Below are 24,296 nucleotides of genomic sequence, written 5' to 3' on the forward strand. Positions count from 1 at the left end.
AGAGGCAGAGCTGCTGGAATGACATCACGCTGACGCTCTCAGGCAAAGATCAGGAAGAAACAACAACAGAAAAGAACAGAGAACCATCAAACCACCCAAAAAGTAAAGAATGCCTCAGGGTAGCTGACAGCACAATGTTGTTGATAAACCAGTCCCATTGGCAAATGCTGCTCGCATTAATGATGAGAATATGTGCAGCATAGAAAAATACATTGTGAGTGTGAAATGATGTGGGTGTATCATTCTGTAGATGCTTCTCAATGTGTTAATTGAGTTAAGTGTTAATGTGTGTGTGTGTGTGTGTGTGTGTGTGTGTGTGTGTGTGTGTGTGTGTGTGTGTGTGTGTGTGTGTGTGTGTGTGTGTGTGTGTGTGTGTGTGTGTGTGTGTGTGTGTGTGTGTGTGTGTGTGTGTGTGTGTGTGTGTGTGTGTGTATGTGTATACTTGTGAATGCATAATCGCCAACTATTAAGGTAATTGTGTTGTGGGTAACGGAAAGATTGAGGCACTTTTGCAGTTTGTTTGTCATTTGCCAGCACATAATGGATTTATTTAAAATGTCATGAGTTTGAATGCAAGGACAATCGATTCCATTTGAGCTGAATATGGCAATGATGTGGAGGAAATGTGTGTGTACTGTTTTTGTCTGTTCTGTCTGCGTGTGTACATAGAGGCCAGTATGTTTTCTGAATGTTTTCAGCTGTTAAAATTGGATCTAGCACGTTAGGGTTCTCACAATACGTGAAAAACATTAAGGGTATTGAAGGGTATTAAGGGTAAGAACTACAGGCTATTACACCTTGGATTTCTAGACTGCTCCTTTGCTTGGATTGCACCCTAACTTTAAACAACACAACATGAAGCTAAGTGAAAACGGCATCCAAAAATATGTGTGCAGAGGACAAGCATACATGTCACAGTGTATCGACTGACCTCGGATATTCAACTTTTTTTGTCCTGGTAATGTATTCTAGACAACATTTAGTTTAACAACAATAATAATAATAATAATAATAATGATTATTACTTTTATTTTCTAGCACCTTTCATTCAAAAGTGCAGCCTAATGTGCTTGAAAAAAAGCAAGTTGCGACATAAATGAAACAAGTTAAATGAGCTGTATTTCAGAGACGTAAGAACCAAGAATCCGGTATAATTTGAAAATGAGGTGGGGGCATCTGTGATACCCTTTAAAATAACATCCAAGTCAGACATCTTTCTATTGTCTGTGTTTGTGGCTGTATCCATACGTGTGTTTGCTGACAGAAGGCAGAGAAAGAAATGAGTGTTCACATCCACTTACCTGTGTGAGATATTAGATAGCGTTTCCATTCCTCTACTTCACTGCCTGTATTGTTATTGCCTTCACCTTTGAATACAACACATCCCATTAGAAACAGATTTGAATGGGACAGAGAAAGGCCACTTCATCCTTGTGGGACCTGCGTCAGCCGAGAAAACCGATCTTTTGTGTATCTTGCCCTCTAATCAAAAACAGATCTTAAAAATATATTTTTCTACAGTGTTGCATACAATAATAATTCTGTATTGTGTGAAATATTTTCAGGTGAAAAATGAAAGATTACAAGACACCGTCACTGTGTTATATTAGGTATTTACCTACAGCTGAGAATCCAGACAGAGCTATCTTGATATGTGTGCTATGTTGGTTTAATCACCATTATTTCTGTCAGGATTTTATGGCCAGTGCGCTGTTCATTATTTTCTATGAGGTCTCTGTTGTAAAAGGTCAGTGGTGGTGATGCTTCCTGACAAGCAAATGTACGGTAGCTGTAAGGAGAGTGAGCTGGAAAACACACCAAATCTGCACAACTGCACACGTGCTGATTGGGGTTAAGGGTTAACATGCTAACGTGTTGTGCTAGCACTCCCACTGCAACATTAGCTCATTAATATCCTCTTTGTGACGTGCTCTTAATGAACTACAGCTCAATCTGTGCTGCTGCAGTCTCCTCATAACAATGGCTCCATGTCAAGCACTCCAACTTGTAGAGACATAAAAGTACATTTCCTCTTGGCTAAATGATTCATGCGGATCATTAAAGTGGTGGTGCTCCATGATAACTCTTTAGCATATGCTCAGTGGGCGACTTGTTGTGCCTCCAAAAGTGAGAAAATAAAAACTTATGCCAGCTGGTGAGTAATTTAAGGAGAATTCTGTGTTTGAAAATGATTAATTTTAAACTAAATAACCAGATAGAAATAATACATCTTAAAAAGCTCAATGCATTCTCCTTGAATGATTTCATGAAAAAGGCCTTATTGGCAGCAGGTTGTAATATTTTTTGTTTAATTATGTCCTGCACTGTCCTGAATGTTATTTGTGCTACAGTATGCAAGATTAATTTAAGCGCAATATGTAAGATATCTACTGAATAAATCATAACATAAAATAAATATAAGATCGGACATTAAGGAAACATGCTCTGTTGAAGTGCTGGCTTCTCGGTCATAACGCAGCAGCCAGTAAGTCCTCCTAAGTTACGATTCCAGGCTGAAATGGTCTGTATTTGTTTTGACCAAAGAGAGTTATAAGGCACCCCACTCTGCCGTTTTGGATGCCTATCGCTTTGCCAGGCAAACAGCAGACCAAAAGGTGTTGGAGCAATGGAAGTGGGCAAGCGAACTGGTTCTTTTTTTTTTTATTAGGGAAATTTGGGTTTACACTCTGTTATTTAAAGGGACATGTTTCTCACACACATAGGCCTGAATCATACGCATGCACTGTGGACATGGATTGGTCGAGAGATGTCAGAGTGGGGCTGCTACAAGCTGCTAAGCAGAGAGCGCACCAGAGCAGTTGGGGGTTTGGTGCCTTACTCAAGGGCGCCTCGACAGTGCTCGGGAAGTGCCCTGGCACCTCTCCAGCTACCAGACCAACTTCCAGATTTGGTCCGCACCGGGACTTGAACCTACGACCCTCCGATTCCAGACTGAGCTACTCCCGCCCCAAAGTATACCATATACCTGATTGGCCTTTGCATTTTTCTAATAAGCTCCAAGCTTTGTGGAGATATGTTAGAACACAGAATGGTTTCAAGACTGATGCTGAGCTGGCTAAACACTGAAGCTTCTGTGTCCGCAATATGACAACCTGCGTCCACATCGGCTCTAGGGAGCAGGGGATGGGGGAGAAAGGTCTCATCAATTGTTTATAATTTAGACTGCCGTACCCATTTTAAACGCTAGGTGTCAGAGTTTCATATTGCTCCTTTAAGTAAATATACAGTAGATGTGTTGAGTGGTGGCATTTGCTATTAGCAGTTAGCTACTCAAGTAATTTGCAGTGGTTAGTGCGTGCGCTCCTTGTACAGAGGCTGTGTTCCCCCAAACGAGGGGCCCCGGGCTCGAGTCCAGCTTGTCATTCCGCACTCTCTCTCTCTATTTCTCTATCTCTCCCGGATTTCTGAGTCTAAACACTGTCCTGTCTCTAAATAAAGACATAAAAAGATTAAAATTGAACTTTAAAAAAGAGAGAGCTGTTATTTCTTTATGTCAACTAACAACAACCTTTATAGCTGTGTTGATTTTCTCAAATAGTTTCAAATCGTTTCTAGAGTTGTTCTAAGCTGGTAAAGATTAAAGAGGTTGTATTTATTCATCTTGATTTTCTTAGGTACTTTTGGTTGAGCTCAGAATTCGTTTTTTTTTTGTTTTTTTGGCACACCAGTGTCCAATGTGTGCATGATGAATGGTGTATGTGTGGATGCATGGTTGTGTTTGTAAGGATTCATCCAACCCAGCTCTCCTAACAAGTACTGAAATAATAATGAGAACAGTGGTTGCTTCTGAGTGGGACACAGGAGAGAGACGGAGAACAGGGTGCAGATAGAAATGGAGAAGATTGCAGTGAAATTGGACCAGAATTTGGAGCAGTGGAAGCCTAATACCAGACATGAAGAGTGAAACTTTCTGAGTATTTCTGTCTGTCTGAAATAAAAAATAGTCTGGAGTGTTTTTCATTTTCTCTAGAAAGGAAACATGTGAGTGCAGTGTGACATTAAGGTGATGGGAGAGTAATGGATGTCCCTATATGTCCTCTTGGTTTGAAATCCCAAATCTGCATTGAGATGTTCTTTACACACTTTCTTATGGCACCAACAAAGAAGAACCTATAGCTGGATGTCAAACTTTGAACGTGCAATGGGGGCTGCTGGGAAATAGAGTAGTCCAGGTGAGTATGTTTTGTGGTTACAGCTGGTCACCCTTCCGAGGGATCAGATTAAATGCTCTGAAGCAATTATGAGCTCACCCTGTTGTCTACAAGATGGATAAGTTAGCCAGGCTTCCAGTAGCCTCTCTCTATGAAGCTGACATAAATGACACACAGCTCTGTACAGAAATGTTAAGTGTGATTGTGCTATTATATCAAACAGTTTACATTTACATATTATTTCCTGTGATTTCCTCAACATTTATATTAAAAAAAACATACTAAATTCAACAGTAATTCCCAGTTTGTGCTTCAATAAAGATTGGTACAATGAAATATCCATACAAACATAATTCTGAGACTTTGTGTCAAGGAAACGTCCATTTTTAACACATTTAAAATTACAAACATAATTTAATTAATAGATGACAGATCTAAATGTGGCCATTCAGTCTTTTAATGGCATGCTGCATTTTTTTAAAATGGTCTGTACATAATATCTCATGCAGCATCAGTGATTTCGAAAGTGCAAAGACGGGTCCAAAATAACACGAGCATGCCAAACCGAACCAGAATCACTCCATAAAGCTTTGAAAGTGTTTGTTGAAAAACGCGAAGATTTTACTTCTTTAGACTGTTTTTTTAAGGAGACCAAGAAAAATACTTTTTTTCAGCTACATATGCTACACATTACACTCGCAGTCTTGGAACTATAAGGATTCAAAAGCATGCTTTTCACAGGTTTAAAAACATTCACCGATAGTCATTTCAAATGTACAAACAAAGATAAGAAAGGGAAAAAAAATGAGGTAACGGCTTGTAAACATTTTGTCACTTTGTTCAAGTTGGCAACATTGAATTCACTGAATAGATTCAACAGATCGCTCCACGTGTAAACATTCCCCGTGTTTTACGCACACATTTTACGCACAAACAGGTGTCGCTGGACTACCTTATTTTAATCGTTTACTCTGAAGGAGCAGTGATGTTTTTGCATATCTCTCCTCACCAGGACTCAGAGACAGCATTCTTGAGAAGTACATGCAGATGCAGATTTTGATCTGCTGTAGGAAACGTGCACCAGATCCTCAAAGTACATGTGCGCCTTGCTCTAGCTGAGCCCGATCATGACCGTCTCCACGTCTTTGGAAGGTCTCCGCTCCTTCACCAAGAAGTTGATCATGCTCTCCGATTTGATCATCAAGTTGCACCCGAGGAAAAATATCCCGAACACCACTGTGAGTGATAGCACGCACAACACTGCGATTTGCACCACGCGCATGACGAAGAGTTTGCGCTCGTCTTGTGCCAGCACCAGGGAACCTCCACCGTCGCCAGTCACCACGTTGTCGGAGCCGTTGTATGTTGCCAGTGTCCCAGCCAGGGTCTGACTCCCGTTAAACAGCGCGCCCTGGGTCACGTCGAAAAAAGAGAGGTTCATCTTTCCTTGGGGGTTATGAGTTAACCGAGACGAGACTCCGCTTGGCAGGCACTCAGGCTCACCACACAATCTGGACTCCAAGCAACAGTTTGCGTCATGTGACTGTTCAGAAAGAAGTAAGAGTAAAAAAAGAAAGAAAATAAGCGCTTTTTAAAGTCCAAATCTACAGCCAAACATTGAACAAACCCACAGCATCAGTGCGTATTGACCACAACAACATCGCCGGACTGCTGCTGCACTCAAACAGCGTCGCAACAGTTGCAGCCAAAAGAAAGTTTCTTCAACTCAAAGTCTACGTTTTCCTGACTGTAAGTGAGTCTTTTTCCACTCGGCTCAACGTGCAAAACGTGTTTCCCTGCGGTGAAATAAGAGACAGCCCTTTGCGCCTGTGCTCACCTGCGAGTGCTCCTTTTGTGCCAAGTCTCTGGTGCGTTTTAAAGTGATGATGAGTTCCCTGTGGACCACACCACCACTCCTTACCGGGGGAGCAAGTCAGATGGCTTCAGTAAACGTGTTGCTCTGCTGATGTACTAAATAGAGGAATAAATAAATACATGAAATCTCAACAAGTCCAAAACAGACAGGCTCCTGTCTATCCTCTTACAAAATTAAATTTATGCTCATGTGAAGAAGTAGAATTAAACAAGATTAGTTTCAAGAGAGATAACATGCAAATGTAACACTCACATTTGTTCCATTTGAATTACATGGTAATTCTAACTTTTCTCATAAAGCAGTTTATTGTTTTGTTTTCCTATTTTAAAAAGTATTTTCTACTGTCAATATTTTTCATTTTTTTCATAAAAAGAAGGATACGTTACTTTAAATATGTACACTTTAAAGTCTCCCCTAAACCATGTGTAGCCTACATATTTTGACATCAATTGACTGGATGCATTGCACATATTAAAACACATTCACTCTGTATGGCCTGTCATGAAATCATCAAAATAAACTTTCAAACCTGAAAGAATTCGTTGAGTGTGAATCAAAATGAGCTGGAGATTGGTATTAGCCACTTTGAGATGTATTTATAGAGTTTTATGCCAGTTGCTGGGGGAACTGTCACTGTAACTAAGGGGCCACGGGAATGAGACCAATATAGGCACAGCAAGTTATAACTTAGAAATGAAGACATGAATTAATAAACTTATCATTGAGCCACTGCAAATATTTTTCAGCAATATTAGCTTTCACTGTGCTGGCATTTTCCTCTGCAGTGGCTGAAGAGAAACCTGTGAATGACAGGTGGGTCTCTGTTTTTTATTGGAATGTGTAATTCAAATATCACTTTGTCTTCCAAGTGTTGTGTGGAACTACGGGACTCCAGCTTACCTATATAGGTTCAGGTGAAACTCCAGTAAACAGATCTGTACAGAAGTAAGAGCCTTTGTGTGCAAATAAAGCATTTGATGAAGTCTGTGAAGATTGAAACTTCAAATCACTATTGATTCTTATTTCAATAATTGACTTTTCCTTTATCTGTATGGAGCTAATGCTATTCTACCACAGCACTCACATTCTTCTGCATCCATAATGACTTTTTCTTATATGGGGGCAGCACTGTATTGACAGGCTGTATCTGTAGAAAAAAAGTTAAATTGCTAGGATACTAGAATGTCAATTTCATGCAACCTTGAGTGATGGTATTGGTTACAGAGGCGACATAACCCAACATTTGAACTGCCTATTTGGGATCACCAACAAATAAATGATTCTAGTCCAAATTAGGCAATGCGTTTGGATAGATTACTCTGAAAATAGTTCTCTTGCTTCTCATCACTTTCCAAAAAGTTATAATACTATTTTAGTTAAATAATTTATAAATAGAAAACTTGTCAATATTTAAGATTCCATCATTATATGATACCGTACTTCATCGTGTCACAAGACATCCTTCTTGTTGATTACTAAAACAGGATCTCTAATGCTCATCAAAACTATAACGCATAAAAATTTTTGATAATTTTAATCAGATAATGTCAATCACCCTAAATGCAAATGAAACATAACTGTTCTTTAAAAGATGCATAAGTGAAATATGATTTAATATTGTATCACTATACTCAAACCTGATGTGAAATTGAACATTTCCAGTGATGATTTAACAGATTTAACAAAAAATAGCCTCAAACATTTTGAAACGACCAACCAGGACTCAGAGCCTGTCAAGCTAATCCGCTGTTTGTCTAAAAACAAAGGCAATGTAATTCAATTTGGGATGCTCCTGATGTCTTGGTAAGCTGCTTTCAGCCACAAACTGACAGGCAAGTCTACAAACAAAGATTAGTTCCACGCACAAATACCTTTCATAAGCCTGGAGGAGGTTTAATTACAGAAAACGTATTAATGGCTGATAACAGAAGAACAAGGACTATTTTCCATGTGTAATAAGATCAAATAATCCTTTTAGCCTTCGCATTTCGTTGCTGCAAATTAATTGGCTGCATGTAAATCTACATTTAGCAATTTGAGTCTGTTGTTTTATTCAGTGTGGTGCAATTATGAAAAGTGGCTTGTTCTTACACTTCATCTCTTAGTCATTAAATGTAAATCATCTGCTACTGTTAAAACCTTACATTTCCTCTAAGGGGCTTTAAATGAGAAAACTTAAAATAATTTACAAGTGAAGAAAAATGTGTGTGCAAAATCCTGTGAAAGGGAAACGTTAACATCATATTGCTCTTATTCAATCTTTTTGGAAATTTGTCATTCACATTTAAATTAAGTTTTTGGCTTTAAAGCATCATAAACAGGAGAACCTGATGCTGATTTCTAACTTCTACCTCTTTGGAGCTTCAGGTCGAGGATTTGCTGTTAATGCTCTACATAATGTTAATCTTTTGGTCAGAGGCAGGTGTCGAACTAGCGGTTATATTGTATATGTAAATGGAGAAATATTTACATGAGGATGCATATAGAAATGAAAGTGAGTTTCTGACTTGTTCCTTAGCAACAGTAGACCTATGAGCCCAGTGACAGATGGTTGCTGAAGTTATTTTGGTTTAGAGGGAAAGGAGAGGGAGGCAGCGACAAGGTGCCTGGACGGAGTAGAGGGTGGGGGGGGGGGGTTGGGGGTCCAGTTAACATGAGGGAATTGGCAGCCTAGCAACACAAACTAAGTGAAGACATCCATAGCAACTAGGAGGTGGTGTTTGACCCCACCCACCTGCCTTTTCCTGCTTACCCCTACATTGTTTTTGTGCGTAGCGCTAGCATGAGGCCCGACACAACTCAGGACTCACAATGGACACGCCCACTCTCGGTTTGAGAGGGAACACACTCTTCCTTACAACTCCTTTTTTTTTTTTCTTCTATTAACAGCTTTAATATCTGATCGCCACAGCCACTGTGCAGCTGCTGTGTCCCTGTGTGAGGTGGATGATGTGTGTGCAATTAATTGCCTGGAAAACCAAGGTGGGTAAAGTGTGCGCCAAAAAAAGATTGTTTTGGTTATCAAATATGGATGGACCAAATATCACATGATGCAGAGAACGTCCCTGAGTATGCCACCTCGGGGACTCTTAATCATGCAGAGGTAAATACGTTCAATAATTACACGCTGATACAGGCTGCGAGGACACAGTGCCACATCAACCCCACACTAAGAAAACATCAGTCATTGAAGTTATTTTAAGGAGATAATGACTGCATTGCTTTGATTTGCATGGGGACATCAGGCTCTACTGATGTGTGTGTGTGTGTGTGTGTGTGTGTGTGCGTGTGTGTTCCTGCAGTGCATCCACTGCAGTCTGTCCATTTGAGTTGGCTTGCACGACAGACGTAGTGCAGATTTCAGGAAACTAATTGAAGAAAATCCTGCTCTGTCTCTCCAGTGGTGACATCTCTTGCACTGCACCAGTCGCTACCCATTAACTGCATTTCCATTTTGATACATTTCCACATCTCAATAACAGAGGCAACAACAGACAGGCTGTCTTTTTCGTTCCTTTATTTGACACATTCAGCCTGCTTATATTTAACAGCATGCAACGTTAGACTCTTCACAGTGTTGAAGTCTGGTTATAAAAGAAAAACAGGATCAGAAATCCCCTCGCGCACTCTTTCTTTTTCTCCATCCTCTATCTGTCCTCAGCTGTAAGTTTATCTAATTTTACTTCCTCAACATATAAGCTGTTGTCCCCTGAGACAGAAATGTGAGCTGCAGGTCCACAGGGGCTAGAGGAGGAGGAGGAGGAGGAGGCAAAGCATCACAACAAAAGTACACATTGTCCCTCGTCAGTATCATAGGACCGCAAAGCCTTTCGACTGACAAAAACACATATCCCCCACTTGACCCTCCCACCGGCGACCTAACAGCAAAGCAGGACCGGGTAAGTTGGTCGTGGTTAACCAAACACTGCAGCCAATGAGTTTTGATAATGGCTCTGTGTGAGGCGTTTTCAGACTCGGTGAACAGCTTAAAGGTTCTCAAGCTAGATCCGTAACACAGGTCAAGACCCGTCCATCCCCCTTTCCTCGTCTAGCCCCCCTTCTCCTTTTCTGTTCAGTCTTAATTGGCTGCCATCTGACCCAGTCTCTGGCATTTTATTCAGGACAACTGGCGCTGTGTACTTCCCAAATACCATTCATCTGTGGGGGTGGTGGCCACAGAAGGCTTTGGCGCCAATAGATCCAAATCAGTCAATACCGGAGAGGGCTTTAATTGCTAACAATGTATTACCTGCATCATCCACCCACAATGAGACTTTAATGCCAGCAGAACCGTTGACTATTTTAGCTTTTCTACTTTTTTTCCCCCTCTATTTCTGTCATTTCTTTTAGCGGCACTTCTTCGACACTGGTGGCAGTAACTTAGCAACCAGTCAGAGAATAAGAGCAGGGCACGGGGATAAAGATTCAATAAATGGACAAATGCAGAGATAAGAAGCATTGTCTACCTTCACAAGCCTTTAAACACACAAACACACACACACACACAGACAAACACAAACCACCGTCACATGCCCTTCCAAAGTTCATTTCAGTGGTGCAATCTTAGCTTTCATGCTATTTTCTTTTTGTCACCTTCTTTTGTAAGCTAGCAAATGTCCACACACTCCATCATTCAGAGGAATGGGGGAAATGTTTTATTAAACAGCAATGGCTTGGGGCAAAGTCAGTCCTGTCAGTCTAAAAACATCAAGAAACCTCTGCTTATCGTTATCACCTGTATGAACTCTATTGTAAGCACATATTATTTTTGACCACCAGGGGTCCTAGTTTCACAATTTTTGATTGGCTACTTCAAAAGGGTAGTCATACATTTTGACAGCAGAGGTGGTGAAAGGGGTTTCAGTTTTGCTTTACATCACAAACACATTTTGTGCATTTTTTGCTGGGGTACACTCTGAAGTCTTATAAGCCCAATTAAAACAACTTTAAACCAAAAGAGGCACCAGTCTCATGCTGTGGATCACCATGCCATGTTGCATCTCTGTGGAAATGACTCCAGGCTCTGTTTTGTTGGACTTTGTTGCTTTTGGGGAGGCTGTGGCTCAGTGGTAGAGTTGGTCGTCTTGGTTGGATCCCCAGCTCCTGCAGTCACATGGAAAATGTGTCCTTAGGCAAGACACTTAAACCAGAGTTGCCCCAGCACACAAAACAGCAAATCAACTAATGTGCTGAGAGCAGAGATGGGTCTTGCACACATGTCTACACATATTTTAGTATAGTAGAATATATTAGTGAGACTGCTACCAATGTGGAAACAGTTATATACTAATTTGTACAGTGACTTTAGAGTCCACTCCTATAAATGAATATGTCATAGACTTATATTAATGTCCATTGTGTTTACAAGCACAACTGTTTCTATAACTCAACTTAGAACAGATGAAAGAAGTGTTTGAAAGATGGAAACACGTACGATTTTCTGAATGCAGTGGTAAAAAAAAAAAATCAGTTGACTTGTAAAAAATAAAACTTGTACTTAAATCTTTGTGGTCTTTAATGTAAAAAAAAGTTTCATTGAAAGGCCTTTTATTATATTGCAGTTTTAACAACAGCATTGTAAGCCAGTACCAAATGAATGCCAAGATCTCCACATACAGTTACTAAAGAGGGAAATACACTTTTGCCTTGTGTTAACATTCGGAGATATTTGTTAACAATAATATTAGTGTTTCATGTCCCCCACTCACCGTCTGATTTACAGCTCCCTTTAGTAGTATAAACAAACAAAAATCTTTCCATTTGTTTCTTGATTCCATTTATAAAGTAAAACCATATTAACTCTCAAAATGCTCTTTTAATTCGGACCAGCTCACTTGTGCAAGAGATATACTGTAGGGCCTTGTGGGTGGTTATTGTTCCATCAGAGATAGGCTGCATTACATCAACTGGTCTGTGACTTTGATGCATGAGGCAGAGGTGTATGACCCAACATGTGTTTAGTCATGTCAAGAATGAGGAAAGGCGTTCTAGAAAAGAAGTGAACAAGCCCACTTAGGGAACTCGGACGGGACGACTCGTGTCAACTCAGCTCCGTTACTCTCCAGCAGCCATGGGAACTTTCTTTCTGGTTTTCCTCTTTTTGTCAGCGGCAACAAACGTTTTCGGTAAGATGTTTAGTCCTTGTTCTGTTTTTTTTCTCAGCAAGTTTCACCTGCTTAGTCGACCTGGGAGTGTCTCCGCCCGACTTGTACGGTATCTTTGAAAGTATTAGGCTACATCCTGATAAATTCACAGTAGCTTTGATATGCTATGTGTTAAAACAGAATAACTCTCTGTAAAATGACTTGAACGTATTCATATCACTGCTGTTGGTTGTGTTTGCGCTGCACTGCTGGAGCTTTGGCCACCTTTCCTTATAAGGGAGTAAAATAGTCGGGATGTATTTCCTCAAATGACCAGACACCCAGGGTCTCCTTAGCAAAATAAAGCAATGTATCAACAAATAATTGGAATGTGCTTTGTGGTTTTATGCTTCTTAATTTTCTAAAAAAAAGCAATAAACCATCTAAATAAACATAGCCTATTCTAAGAGACTGACAGACTTTTTTGGCGCTTTAAACTCATTCTTTTTAAATCCAGTTGTCTGATAAGAAAACAGTTTGTGTATTTGTTTGTCTGTTTGTGTGTCATTTTTCATAGGGGTCCGCTGAAACTTTCAGTTTATATGTAGCAGTTATTCAAGAGTCAAATTACAACAATCTTCTTTAAAGTACTGTCCAATTGCTGTATTTAATCTATGTGTTAAACTTTTAACAGAGGTAATTGTATTGACTCTGTTTACTGTAGTGGGCCACACCCAAAGGTCATAGAAAGAGTGAAAAAGGGTTTGCAAGAAGTTCGTCTTGATATGAAATGAAATGTATGCTGCAGTTTGTTAACATGTTTCTCTACTGATTTCACTTTGCCTATTTATGGTAATCTGTAGGAAACACATGTTGTGTTACATTTGTGGTTTCACAGGTGCCAGCATCTGCACATCACGAGGAGTCACCACTTGTCAACAGTGCTTGGCCGTTGATCCTAGCTGTGCATGGTGCTCTCAGGAGGTAAAAAAAAACACCAGATGCACATACACTGAGGGTGTCTATGCGCTCCTCCTATTACTCAATGCAGCAAGTTTCAACAGAAATCTAATTTCCCAACAGCATTCTTCCTGTTGATATCCTAAAAAGATCATCTTCAACATAGATACACACTGTACCTGTAAAAACAAGTGTTGACGTAACAGCTCTTACACTTGAGAAATACTTGAGCCTGTTATTTGTGCATAAAACAGCATCACCCAGTAAACCAAAACCTAAAACGATTTGTCTTTAATAGATTTTCTTTGTTGATTACCTCTGTCATTTAATAACTCATTACTAGCTGAAGTGCTGAACCTATCACATTTGGTTGTTTTAGGAGTTTGGGAAAAGGGGATCCGGTGTGTCCCGCTGTGACCTGAAGCAGGATCTACTGGATGGAGGATGCACAGAGGATGCTCTGGAGTTTCCGTCCAGCACACTGACTATTCATAAGGACGACCCGCTCAGCGACAAGTCCTCAGGGACTGCTGGTGTCACTCAGATCAAGCCTCAGAAAGTCCACATGACACTAAGACCAGGTACTCTTAACACCAAACAATTTCATTATCCATGAAAGTGTTTGAGCAGATGATAACAATTCTGCAAGACCAGACACTGAGGACCATTACTCATGTTGTTCCTATATATTGATACACCACTTCACCTTAATCCTCTTTCCCAGGTGATGCCAAGCAGTTCACCGTGTCAGTGAAACAGGTGGAAGATTACCCGGTAGATCTCTACTATCTGATGGACCTTTCATATTCAATGAAGGATGACTTGGATCGGCTTCGCACGTTGGGCAACGACCTTGCCGCAGTTATGGGCCGCACCACAAGCAACCTACGCATGGGGTTTGGAGCATTTGTGGACAAGACCGTCTCTCCTTACATGTACACATATCCTCCAGAGGCAGTGGCAAACCCTTGCGATGAGTAGGTGATTGTTGGTATTAAGTTAAGAAGAAGGTTCAAATAGTTGAAACTGACATTTCTCTTTCACTAATCTCCAATTCGCAGAATCAGCACTACATGCCAGGCTCAATTTGGGTTCAAGCATGTGTTGTCACTGACAGAGAGTGTAGCTCGCTTCAATGACGAGGTGGATAAACAGCAGGTGTCTAGAAACAGAGATTCTCCAGAGGGTGGATTTGATGCTATCATGCAGGCGGTGGTGTGCAAGGTATAAGCATGTCGTCATAAATGGATACAACTCATGCTCGCTGATTTGCCTGACTGAGTCTATGCATACATCCATATTAGTCTTTCAGGTTTTTCACATGTCTTTCTGAATCCACCATCCTTAGGACAAGGTTGGCTGGCGTCCTGATGCCTCACATCTTCTGGTATACACCACTGATGCCAAAACTCACCTTGCTCTGGATGGACGTATAGCTGGAATTGTTCAGCCCAATGATGGACAATGTCACCTTGACATTGACAATGTTTACAACAAGTCCAATGTGCTGGTAAAGGCAAACATGAAAGCTTATAACTAATTTGCTGTAGTTTAAGAAACTGTTTGGAGCTTTGTGACAGAACCTGCTCCCATTGAAAAAAAAAATGCTTCCTATGTGTTTAAGGACTATCCTTCCTTGGGGCTCATGACGGAGAAAATGTCTGAAAACAACATCAATTTAATTTTTGCTGTGACCAGCTATGTACTTGATCTTTACAAGGTAAACGGACTGCTATGTTTGAGAAAAAAAAATAGATTTGTTTCAGTATTGTATGGAAAAAAAAAAAAAGGGTCATCATCTGGTTGTCGTGTCTGTCTCCCCAGAGTTACAGTAAACTTATTCCTGGAACAACTGTGGGAATGCTCTCCGAAGACTCAGGGAATGTAATTGGGCTCATTGAGCAGGCTTACAAGGTAAGATCTCCTGAAATTAGGAAAATATGTAGAACCCACAAACAAAAAAGTTATTAACATGATTCATTCCATCTCTAATTGACACTAATTGACCTGCAGTGTAAAAGCACTTTGAGTAGTTGGAAGACTAGAAAAGCGCTATATAAGCTCAAGTCCATTTATCAATTAATTTTATGTTTATTAGAATATCCGCTCAAAAGTGGAGCTGGAGCTGGTAGATGTCCCAGAAGAGTTAACTCTCTCCTTCAACGCCTCTTGCAAGAAAGAAGAGGTCATCCCTGGACTCAAGTCCTGCTCTGGCCTCGTTATTGGTGACACAGTACGTATGAGTGAATCAGTTTAGATGCATGTAGTATTTGCATATACAGATTTCAACAGAGACTTTCTCTCCTCTGCAGGTGTCATTCAGTGTGGAGGCCAAGTTGCGAGACTGCCCCAAAGAGAAGAGTCGCACATTTACTATCAAACCTCGAGGCTTTAAGGATTCCTTGGAGGTCACAGTAGATTTTGCGTGTGGCTGCGACTGTGAAGCAATGGCCGAAGGCAACAGCTCGCTCTGTAGCAATGGCAACGGGACGTACGAGTGCGGCGTGTGTCAGTGTCACCAAGGTCGTCTCGGCCCACGATGTGAATGTTCAGTGGAAGACTACAGACCATCTGACGATGCCAACTGCATCCCAGATCCAGACAGTCTGATCTGCAATGGGAAGGGCAACTGTTTGTGCGGCCAGTGCTCCTGCCATTCAAATGACTTTGGTCAGGTGTGGGGCAAATACTGTGAATGTGACGACTTCAGCTGCCTGCGCTTCAAAGGGGCACTGTGTTCCAGTAAGTAGATATCTTTTATCAAAATCTCTGTGGTTATGTCAACAACAAGGCGATATTTTTCTAAAAACACCAATGTGGGATTTTGCTAAAAATCAAACGAGGAAGTGCTGATTTGATTTGACAGTAATAGGATACATGAAAAGATGCTTCTGTTGCAACGGATTGACATTTGTGGCTGTACATCACAGACTACTACCATTATGTTAAACTTAGGAACCAGCCTTTTTTTGGTGCTAGAAGTAAGCACTAATTAAACCGGTTTACCTCAATTAAATCAATCTGGCGGAAATTTCACCTGTGCATATAATACCAAAAGTATTGGTATGGTTAGATGTCATTTAAGAAAAAAGACTCTTTATGTCTACATTCTATTAATTGGATATTTCCATTAATTTGGTTGAAGCCACTCTTTTACTTGATGTCACTGTTAGCAGGAAAAGTGAAGTTGCCCTTCCCATCCTTTTCCCTGCACTGAGACCTCGTCTGACTCTACAGGAACATTCTTTGATTGTGTCTCATCCTGGAAATACAACAAATTCTGTTCGCATAGCATTCTGACACTAAGCTGAGCAATGAATCCCATTCAAAAGCCTTTTTGAAACTAATGTGCAGTTATCATTTCCTTAACCCAAAAGTTAATAATTGCATTGTTTAGTTGCTGAGCATAAACAATAGTGTTCACAAATAACCAATCCTCTGTCAGGCCCATAAACATCTGAGTTTGACTTGTGTTCTTACCACTCATAGTACTGCAGCAGGATGTGCTATCACTCCCTTTTACAAGTCTGCACAACTTTGTGCAGTTACTAAATCAGAGTGATTAAACTTTAACAGGCTTTGTCATTGGGTAATTTAATGTAACAGCAGTCTGGGATGTGATCGTAAGGAGGACAGCTGAGGAATAGCAGCATAATGTACCTCTATCGTTATCTATTTTAAATATGCTATTCAGTTGCAGTATGGAGAGCATGGAACTCTGCATTTCATGAGACTTGGATTCAGGATATATTAAAGCCTCTGGTAATTTAGAGTTGACGTTTTACATCAAATAATAAGATAAATGTTCTGTATAGTTACACAGAAGTGGACTCTTCTTTTTGTTGAACATGATGTGAAACTGCAACATAAAGGAGACAGCTGGAATTGGATACAAAAGTCCGAAGTGGTATTTACATACTGGTCACAGTCTAGTAGTCCTGTACTTTAAGTTCCAGATAATACATTAAAACTAAACACAACCTACTCTCTGGGCCCCTTGTGTGTGAACCTCAGAGAGGTTAGAGGGTCGTGCCTGTGTTGGCAAGCTTAAAAAAAAAAAATGCTGGAACATGACATATTTATATCAACAAGGAAACGCTAGAGTCTTTCTCAAGGGATGGTATTTATCTGAGAGACAGGTATTAAAGCAATCAGTTATGACAGCCAGGGTTTGGTCATCCCACAGGCCCACCCACAAGCCCATGCACAGAGAGCCATGACTGATGCAGACCGCTAAGCTGTTGTGTCTCGGTAGAGTTGTGGCGTTATTGTCTTTAAAGAACAAGCATCCCTCGGCCCCAGCTCAATTGGTGCTACTGTGACCCAGTGCTCCAAAAGAGATCCATCTCGGTGATATTCCCTGTGGCTGAGTATTTGTTCCTCTGCTGAGGGAGTGGGGGACCGGTGAAGGGCGCAGGAGCAGGAGTCAGCAAGCAGAGCCCCAGGGCTTGTAAATGTGAGGGAAGTTTGCATTCCTCTGCTGGCAATTTGCCAAATGTCTTTTCACTCCAGTTTGTGTCTAACCCTAACTGCACCAGATTCTTCTCTCTGCATCTTTTCTTCCAACAGAGTTAAGTTATGTTTACCGGCTCTGTTTTTATCCTTTATATCATATCAAATATGCTAACCTTTTCTTAAGCATGTGGTTAATGAGCTGGATTACTCTGCAGTCCCACGCAAAGAGAGTAGAATGATTTAAACCTAAAAGCTCCCTTACTGCACTAAGCCTACCCTAATGCGTGGTAACTGACTTTTCAAAAAAACAAAAACACACCAATACTTACTTTTGTCAAGTTTTAGTGCTTTAAAATGCAAAAGTTAAAAACCTTTGCTACAGTGACAAAGTAGTCTTGCACTTGCCAAACATTGCTGAGTATGTGAAGTTGTTAGCGAGTTAACCAGTAATCCCTTTTCAAGTGACTACCTCTGAGCCATCACATTTAAAAACACACCAAGAGGAGCAGCCGTTGGACAAGGGGGAATTGTTACCTGAAGTTTACAACAGCAGATGATTCATTTTGAACTATAGAATTATAGACCCTTGGACCCTCTGTGTCATTTCATTAGAAGTCATTCCCCCGGTCTGATCCAGCTGCGCTCTGACTCATTCTCTTCGCGCTTAGTCATACTGTGCCAAATCCTTTTTGGTTTCCCGCTAAAATCGGTGTCATCTCTGGGGGTTCTGCTTTTGTTTCTAAGGTAGCACAAAGTGCTGATGTGGGGTGTCTCAGTAATCTAGGGATAAAAACTTGCCTCCAGATTCTGTTTGCCAATGGCTGCGTCACTAACACAGTTCTGACAATGACCCAGCTTATATTATTTTCTCCTCTTCAGTAAAACTTGTGAGGAAGTGTTTGTGTGTGTTTGTCTTTAAGGAGTGGGGGGATCATTAGCGCTGACTTTTACAACACTTCCTGGCTTTGTGAGATTAGGGATGATTCAGAGATACCATGTGAGCATGAGCAAGAGAATGTTTAAACACAATTAGTTACCAAGTCACGACATGAATTGAACTTATTTAAAGAATATGTGTCATGTAAATACATATACAAATAAATTAAGCAGCCTACTCATGGCGAAATATGTAAGAATTTCTAAATACGTCAAATAATAGACGAGTACATCAATTATAAATAAGTTACAAATTACACTTAATGCTAGTAATTACTTGGTTGCAGAATCTATCAGTGTATCCACAGGCACACTTGCCCAATCATGCATCATGCTTAAAAACACCACAGGTTAAAAGGCCACCAACAAATTACACACTCACACACCCACACAAACATACATTTTGCAATTGTGCAATCTGTATTTCGCAGTATCATTTGCCTTGCCCCTCCCATGTGATATTTGACGTGAAATTAATTTGATGCAATGTAATATAATTTAGCATATTTGATTTGATTCTTAAATCATATTTCTTTTGAAGGACTCTGATGGCATTAACCTGCTCATCCTGTTTGGATTTTTGTTTTTCAGATCATGGGAAGTGTAGTTGTGGGTTCTGCCTGTGCGATTCTGGCTGGAAAGGAGAGAACTGTAACTGCAGCACACGCATTGACACCTGCTGGTCCAGCAATGGCCTGCAGTGCAGCGGCCGGGGGTACTGCGAGTGCGGGGTCTGTCAGTGCACCCAGCCTGGTGCCTACGGAGAAACCTGTGAGAAATGCCCCACCTGTCCCGACTCCTGCGACATAAAAAAGTATGTTCCTGACTTTGTGTTTCAACCGACAAAAGAGAGGATACATGGACAAAATGAAAATTATTTTGAATGAACTTAAGCACAATTACACAATTTATCAAATGATAATTACATTTTAAAACCTCCTACGTGCTTCAACATACATGTTTTAGACAGATCCAACATAAAAGAAAACCTTAGCAGTTGTAAGTTTGTCCTGAGCAGAGGAAATAAAAAAAAGTCTTTAGGTTTGATTTCCCTGTGAGCATAGAAGGGCTCAAATAATTGAATGCAGTCTGCCAACATGGGCCATTATGAGACATCGTATATTCAAAGTTTTAATCCTTCATGTTGTCTAAATGGTAAGATTTTGGCTTTGTAGTGACACTAAAGTAAGTGGAGACAAAATCAAAACCCTAAAAGATCCCTCAGGAACAATGAACATCTATGGACAAGCTCATGGAAATTAGACATCAGGTGCCGGATTCACAAAACCTTCTTAAGGAAAAAAAAAACTTCTTAAGTGCTGATTTCTTCTTAACTTCTTCTTAAGACAAAAGTGAGGAAGATTTCATATTCGAGAAAAAAGGTTGTATTTATTTTCTTAACTTTCTTCTTATGTTTCTTCCTAAGAAAAAAACGTACGAATAAATGAGATTCTTGAAAGCAAGGTTCTTTAATTTCGTCCTAATTTTCTATTATATAGAGATATATAGTATATGCCTGCCCTACAGCATATGAGAAGTTCATAAGCAAGAAAATGAAGAAGTTCTTAAGAAATGACACTGTTCTTAAGAAATGACACTGTTTTTAAGAACTCTCTCACTTTTATCTGAAGAATCTTTTCTAACTCTTATCTTAAGAAAGTGTTTGTGAATCCGGCCCCAGGTTTTAAGAGTATAGTTCCATCTCATGGACCAAGTAGTGGGTCAATGAATTGTTTGATTTGATGGTGGCTAAAGATCAAGAGGTCATCAAAGTTTTACAAATATATCTAAATCTGTACCATTCCTGACCTTGTTGCTAGAAGAACATACATCTTAACCAAAGAGGAGGATGGCAACTCAGTTGGCTGGTTGCACTCTACATAATGATATTCCCTCATTCCATGATGATAACAAAATACCCCCACACTAGTTTAGAAGAAACTCAGCTGTGTTTTTTATAAATAAAATAGAAGTCAAAATTTGCTCAAAGCAACAAAGTCATCAAATATCAACACTTACCAGATAAAGCTTGATCGTGAAGTTCTCTCTTAGATTAAACCCTGCACTAATACTAAATACTAAATGCACTGTGAAATCTAAAGGGTACAATATGGGACTCTGCTTGCAGGCCGTGTGTTGAATGCCTGCACTTCAAAAGAGGACCGTACATCAAAGACAACAGCTGCAGCAAAATCTGCAAAGATGAAATTCATGTAGTAGAAGAATTGGGTAAGATCTCCATCTTTAGTCTCCTCACTACATAATATGATATTAATGTTCTGACTGTTCTTTTCCTGCAGCCTATCATGTAAGCATAATGATCTGGAAAGTATACTTACATGATCCTTAAATATTTTACACAGATAAACAATGTGTATAATATATATATATATATATATATATATATAAATTATTTTTGAATTACTTGTTTCTTCTTTAACTTCTACTGATCACTTTTCTTCTTCAGGTAAAAAAGAAAATGCAGTCAATTGCTCCTACAAAGATGAAAATGACTGTGTGGAGCACTTCCAGTATTACGAAGATGAGAATGGCAAATCCAACCTGAATGTGATAAAAGAGCCAGGTACTGTAAGAGTTTATGTGCATGTATGAGACTGGAACACTCACATTGCAAGATAACTTAGCATTGTGATTTAGGCACATTATTAGGTTAGACTGTATCTGGCACACCACAGGAAAGGGGGGGGGGGACACTGTGTGCATCTAGTTATGAGTTATTTTCTAAAGAACACATCAGCCAGTAGAACCCAGTTACACTGAACCACAGAAACCCAGATATGTAGTAATGAGTGGTAGTGTAATGGAGTTTATGACTGCAGTGAATGCTTATCTTCATGAGTGTGCCTCACTGCTGAACAAACTTCTAACAAAATCAATTCTGAAAAAGAGGCCTTTTCTTTCTGTCCCTCCTTTGTCTTTACCCTCAGAGTGTCCTGAAGGTGCAGACATCTTGGTGGTTCTCTTGGCGGTGGCTGGAGCCGTCCTGCTACTTGGCCTTGTTGGCTTGTTAATATGGAAGCTTGTAGTCACCATTTCTGACCGTAAAGAGTTTGCCAGGTTTGAGGAGGAAAGAGCCAAGGCCAAATGGGATACGGTAAGAATGAATTAGGGTTCAAATACCTTCTGCATGCACTAACCACTCCTCCTTGAGATATCTATGTAGTCGTGCGGACTCAGCGTCAGACTGGCTGCCCTCTACAGGAGAAAGTCTGAAGTGTACTTCAAAAAGTTGCATGTCATGGTGGAAATTAATTAAACAGAAGTACTTGTGTTTTCACTTTTCAGGCGAACAATCCTTTGTATAAAGGAGCAACATCCACCTTCACCAATGTAGCGTACAGAGGCAACTAACATCCAAATGCAATGAAACTAACTCAGGGTTCAACGACAAAGATGGAATGTAGCAGCAGAGAGATGGATGGGAGGAAGATCCTTTACACTGTCATGTATCCGGCTGCTGTAGCTGATAAGTAGGTATTGCTGTCAACAACATGATGTAATAATTGTACATATTGTAAAAAATAACTGAGACTGTTTATCTAAGGCTTCCTGTTTTACTTCAGTATAGTGCATTTAATTTGAGTTATCAGTGCCTTACATGTTTCATATAAGATTGGTAACTTTAAAAACACTGTACACTGTCAGTTTACAGCAAGGGGAACTGCTGATGAAAGACTTTTGAGGTCTTTGTGGGAGAATCTGAAACCATTCAACCGTTCAAAACTTTTATCATTACCTCCGAGTCTTTTTGAGTTTGCTCACATTTTTAGATGAAATTGAAATCACCATGACCGAGCAGAAATAAGTCTGTGTCTTTCAGAGTCTAGCTGTTTCTTCTTGACTTAACTGAAAAGGGCAATCTCAAACCAAAACAACATTTGTCACAGTGGAGACAATATAATTTGTATTATTATTTGGAAAGGTTTTTAGAATTTTTTGTGTACATGACATTTCCTTTTTTTTCCTAAAACAAACTTTTTTTTTGTGTCATGATTTTTAAAATACAGCCGCATTGTGTGAGTCTACTGTTGGCTTTGAAAAGGAGTGAAACCCCTTTACGACAGCCTCTAGGCCGATTTGGTTTACAGTGATGATTGTGTTTGAATATTGTTTTTTTAAATGCACATGTTCCGTTTCTTTTTGCATCATCACCTGTTTTCAAGGTTTGCTTGGCTTTTTTATTGTTCATTTGATTTTAAACGTTGGTTGACCATGTCGTGATCTGCACATTGTGTTACACTGAAACCACTTCTGTATATGAGCAAACTTTATTGCACAAATAGTATTGTCTCATATTTCTGGTAATTTTATGACAAAAACAAAACGTGTTACTCTTTTCAAACCACTAAGCGAAGAATAGAGAAGATATGATGTGCCTTTTTCCGTACAACTCTGACTCTCTTTAACTTTATGACCTGAAACTCATTCCATTTATCTGTTTTCAATAAAGGATGCCTTGGGTTTCACTCCTGTTTGATAGGCACAAGAAACACCAAATCATTTATTGCACCTCACCTCGGTGTCTTTTGTGTGCAACTTGATATTTGGGGTCATTAAACAATTTTCTGTAAAAGCCTAAGAAGAAAAAAATAATTTAGATTTAAAAGCAATACCAACATTTCTTAAAAAGAAAAAAAGGCTAGGTTATTAATTTTTTTTTCTCTATTCACTGTGTGACATTGTAGACATCACTTTTCTGAACATACATAATAATATTTTTTATCACTGTGTGATTTCAGTGAGAAGCGGCATGTTTCATTCCATCTTGTAGCTTCATTAGGACAAACAGTGAGCTATTACACAAACTTTTTGGGCATCATGAACACAGTACAACTCACAAAACAATTTCCTGTTCTATTTCCAGCCTTTTCCTGCCCGATAAAATGTATTAAATATGTCACCAGCCATATCATGTCACAGTATATTTCCTGTTGCGTGCACCATGTGGTCGAGGAGGTTAAGCTCTCTGTCTGTTCTTGTCCACTTCTTTGCTGTACAATCTAAGATAAATTGTTGTCACTTAACTTTGCACTTCCCCTCATCGCACACATTTTTTTTTCTTTTACCACATCCTGATACACCAGTGTGTGTTGTATCAAGTTGTGTTATTACACTGTGTTGGTACTTAAGTTCAGGATGGTAATAAAAATGTACATTCAGCATAGTTGTCTCTTTTCAATTCATTCACTTCCTTTAATAGCCACCTTTAAGTAACAACGAGTGACACTAATATACCTACTTAGAATCTGGTTCTGCTAATCCTTCATGTCTGACCATTGATGTTTTGTATTCTCTTGTGCAGAACATCCACTTATTAAAAATAATAACAATCTGTATCTGCGGCACCAGAACAGGGTTTAAACAAAATGTTCTTTTTCCTCCACTGTAGACAAATAGGAAATGCTATGACGCTGACCTTAAAAATTCACTCTCAGCACTTACACAGCTGTGTCTGCCCAAGTATTAGTCAGTTCATCTCTAACTAAATAGATGTACCACTAAAGTGAGTAGAGGGGAATCGGTGAATTTCAGTGAGGAAACTGATGGTCAGATCAGTTTTTATTTATTTGACTTCTTCATCTTTGAAAATGTTGTTTGGTGAAAACATTCATTTGTGTACTGAATATAGTCCAGACATTATCTTCATACATGGGGGTCAGACTAACATCAGGTACTCTTGGGATATGTCTCCCTCTAGTGTATAAACACTGCTAATAAATGCTGCATCACACATACAGATGTCTTGTTGTTAACCCTACTACAGTGCAGTTCATAAATGTTTATTATTGACCA

The 24,296-nt window shown here is 39.7% G+C and overlaps 2 protein-coding genes across 2 annotated transcripts; one reads left to right on the forward strand and one right to left on the reverse strand.

The window, feature by feature from the left end:
- Positions 1-4,723: 4,723 nt before the first annotated feature.
- On the reverse strand, positions 4,724-6,093 carry rprml (reprimo-like). The gene is made up of 2 exons (XM_061027039.1): positions 6,010-6,093; positions 4,724-5,715 (listed from the first exon to the last, which is right to left on the reverse strand). Exon 2 carries the CDS (start codon positions 5,611-5,613, stop codon positions 5,284-5,286), a length of 330 nt encoding a protein of 109 aa, XP_060883022.1. The 5' UTR covers positions 5,614-5,715; positions 6,010-6,093; the 3' UTR covers positions 4,724-5,283.
- A 5,794-nt stretch (positions 6,094-11,887) lies between these two features.
- LOC132953898 (integrin beta-3-like) lies at positions 11,888-23,663 on the forward strand. Its single transcript, XM_061026254.1, has 15 exons — positions 11,888-12,173; positions 13,030-13,115; positions 13,471-13,672; positions 13,816-14,068; positions 14,153-14,315; positions 14,440-14,601; positions 14,716-14,811; positions 14,916-15,005; positions 15,190-15,324; positions 15,404-15,833; positions 19,074-19,296; positions 20,611-20,711; positions 20,950-21,066; positions 21,431-21,597; positions 21,789-23,663. Exons 1-15 carry the CDS (start codon positions 12,119-12,121, stop codon positions 21,852-21,854), a joined length of 2,346 nt encoding a protein of 781 aa, XP_060882237.1. The 5' UTR covers positions 11,888-12,118; the 3' UTR covers positions 21,855-23,663.
- Positions 23,664-24,296: the final 633 nt, after the last annotated feature.

The sequence above is a fragment of the Labrus mixtus genome, chromosome 20 (assembly GCF_963584025.1).
Source record: "Labrus mixtus chromosome 20, fLabMix1.1, whole genome shotgun sequence".
NCBI lineage: Eukaryota > Metazoa > Chordata > Actinopteri > Labriformes > Labridae > Labrus > Labrus mixtus.